The 2,550-nt window shown below is 60.2% G+C and overlaps 1 protein-coding gene across 1 annotated transcript; it reads right to left on the reverse strand.

The window, feature by feature from the left end:
- Positions 1-495: 495 nt before the first annotated feature.
- LOC102372041 lies at positions 496-2,310 on the reverse strand (the record flags this gene model as incomplete). The annotated part of the gene is made up of 4 exons (XM_025195865.1): positions 2,247-2,310; positions 1,561-1,827; positions 1,004-1,477; positions 496-768 (listed from the first exon to the last, which is right to left on the reverse strand). Coding segments are annotated over exons 1-4 (1,078 nt in total), but the record flags the coding sequence as incomplete, so codon positions are not given.
- Positions 2,311-2,550: the final 240 nt, after the last annotated feature.

The raw sequence follows: 2,550 nt of genomic DNA on the forward strand, positions 1-2,550 counted from the left end.
CTATGGAGGTGGCTGGCCCCAGGGAGGAAGACAATTCCCCATAAGGCACTGAGCAGAGACACAGCCCAGCCCTCCACCCCTCTCCTCCCCTCGTTTCCCGCAGCCCTGGCACATGGGGCATCGAGGGAGAGATGGGGACATGGGGAACATTATAGAGGGGGCAGGATGGACACAGATTTGGGGGCACAGGGTGGGTGGAGGGAAGACATGGGACAGGGTGAGGGTCCAGGACAGAACCAGGCTGGGCCAGGGCAGGAGCAAGGGGCAGGAACTGTTCTCCAGAGTGCCCCAGTCAGAGCTAGGGCAGGTCTTGGTCAGAGCCGGGGCAAGCTTGAGGAGGTCATGAAAAGCCCCAGGTCAGTCAGGTAATGTCCCAGCAGCACTCACTGAATTCAGGGTTTACTGCCAAGAGCTCTGGAGTAGCCATAAGGCAGCTGCGGTGGGGACAAGGTAGGATAGGACCTCGAGCTGGGCTCAGGGGCTCCCAACACTCACAATGAACCGTGATGGATCTGTTGCCAGAGGAGACCAGGAACGCCCACCCAGGGCCGGAGACCCAGACGCTGCAGGTGTAGACACCTCCATGAGCAGTGCTGATGTCGCTGATGCGCAAATACTGCCCTCTTTCCTGCAGCCACTTGTCCCCATGCGTCCAGAAGTACCTGGCCACGGGGATCCGGGTGGCATCCATGCAGCGCATGTTGACATAGTCATGTTCCTGCACCACACGCTTTGCCGTCAGGAGCAAAATCTTCAAGTGCAGATTCCCTGGGGGTGAGCGGCCAAGACCGGGGTCAGGGCCTGGCATTGGAGCTGGGTTCAGAGCGAAGGAGTTTGGTTCCTTGACTCTGAGCCCCAGTGCTCTAACCCACCAACACCACTGCCTTCCCAGGTAACCCAGGTGTCCCAGGCCCCTCTGCACTCACCCCCACAGCCCCCAGAGTGGGAGAGAAACCAGGTGCCCAAGTTCCTGGGCTGAGGGAGACCTCATAGCAGAGCTCACCTGGTTGTAGGGGCTGGTTCTGTTCAGGGCTGCACTGGTCTCTGTGTCCATCCACCCGGCAGCTCAGCATCATGTTGGGACCCAGCTGGGATGGGGACACCTGCAGCGAGCTGTTCCCCATCCCAGCCGGGATCCTCTGGTCATCCCGTTTGTCCCAGACAGGGGATCCCTGGCAGTCAGGCTGCACAGAGCAGGAGAGGGACCCCTGTCCCTGTGGTGTCTCCAGGCTAGGATGGCATGGGTGGGCTGGGAGGAGAGATGCCCATGAGCCAGGCTGGGCCCTGGGGGGGATCCAGTCTCCAGAGCAACTCACAAGGGCCAGATGCATCCCAACTGTCCCAGACCATCCCATTAGCAGCACTGAATTCTGGGATGGTTGAGGAGGGCAGAGATGGGGCTGGTGGGCCGGGGATAACAGAGCCAGCTCTGGGGCTGCCCTCTCCTCACAGATGCAGCCAGTGGGGCAGCTGGGACCTGCTTACCAGTCACACGGAGCTGCACGGCTCCAGGGCTGCACCACTCTTCATTCCCATTCCCAGTGCAGACCCGGTAGGTACCCTGATCCCCTAGGCGCAGCCCCATGAGCTGCAGAGAGCAGTTGCCCGGGTGTTTGCTGAAGGACCAGGTCCGGTTTTTGAAGGCCGCATCTACATAAGCCTTGTCTGAGTGATAAGCAATAATGACTCTATTCTGCTTCCAGCACACAGCTCCAACGTCCTTCCCCAGAGAGATGTTGTAGCTGCACTCGAGGGTCACGCAGGAGCCCTCCTGCACATCCATGGGGTCTTTTGGGAGGGCCACAACCCAGTCCTTAACGTCAGCACCTGGCAGGAAGCAGAGCAGCCAGAATGTGACAAGGGGCAACCTCCCCACAAGAGAGCCAGAAGCCCAAATCCCCTGGTCACCATCTCCTGGAGCCTAATTCTCATAGGAATTAGGTCTGGGGGAGAACCCTGGTATCCAGGTCCTGAGTTCAGGGGAGAACCCAAGTATCCTGGCCCAGGGCCCTGACAGAAAAGGGGCCTGAAAATGGTAATTTTTTCCCCTGTTGTTCGATTATTATTATCATTATCCCTGGCAAAGGGGGATGATACTAAAAGTTCACCCGGGGCTGCCAGGAGTCTACATATGGTGCTGACCTAGGTCCAGGTCCAGGTCCAGGGGAGAACCCAGGTGTCCAGGCTCCTAACTCCCCCAGACCACAGAGGGGGAAGGAACCCAGGCCTCCGGGCACCCAACTCACCTCCCAGCAGGCCGAGGGGGGTCAGCAAGACCATGGCCACGTAGTTCCAGCTCCGGGAGGCCATCGGGGCAGGGGCAGCTGAAGTGAACAGGGATCCAGCTGAGGGCACAAGATTTGGGGAAGGGGCTGGGACCTGGCCAGAGGCCCCCCCCTCTCCCCGCCCCACGGTCCAGCACAGCACCCCCTAGTACCCCCCAGACCGGAGATATTGCAACATGTCTAATGCCCCCTAGTGGCCCCCGTTGGCCACTGCAGCCCCAGCTGGACTGATACCAACCTGGCACCCCCTGGGCGGCCCCATTGG

Source organism: Alligator sinensis, unplaced genomic scaffold (assembly GCF_000455745.1).
Source record: "Alligator sinensis unplaced genomic scaffold, ASM45574v1 scaffold2272_1, whole genome shotgun sequence".
NCBI lineage: Eukaryota > Metazoa > Chordata > Crocodylia > Alligatoridae > Alligator > Alligator sinensis.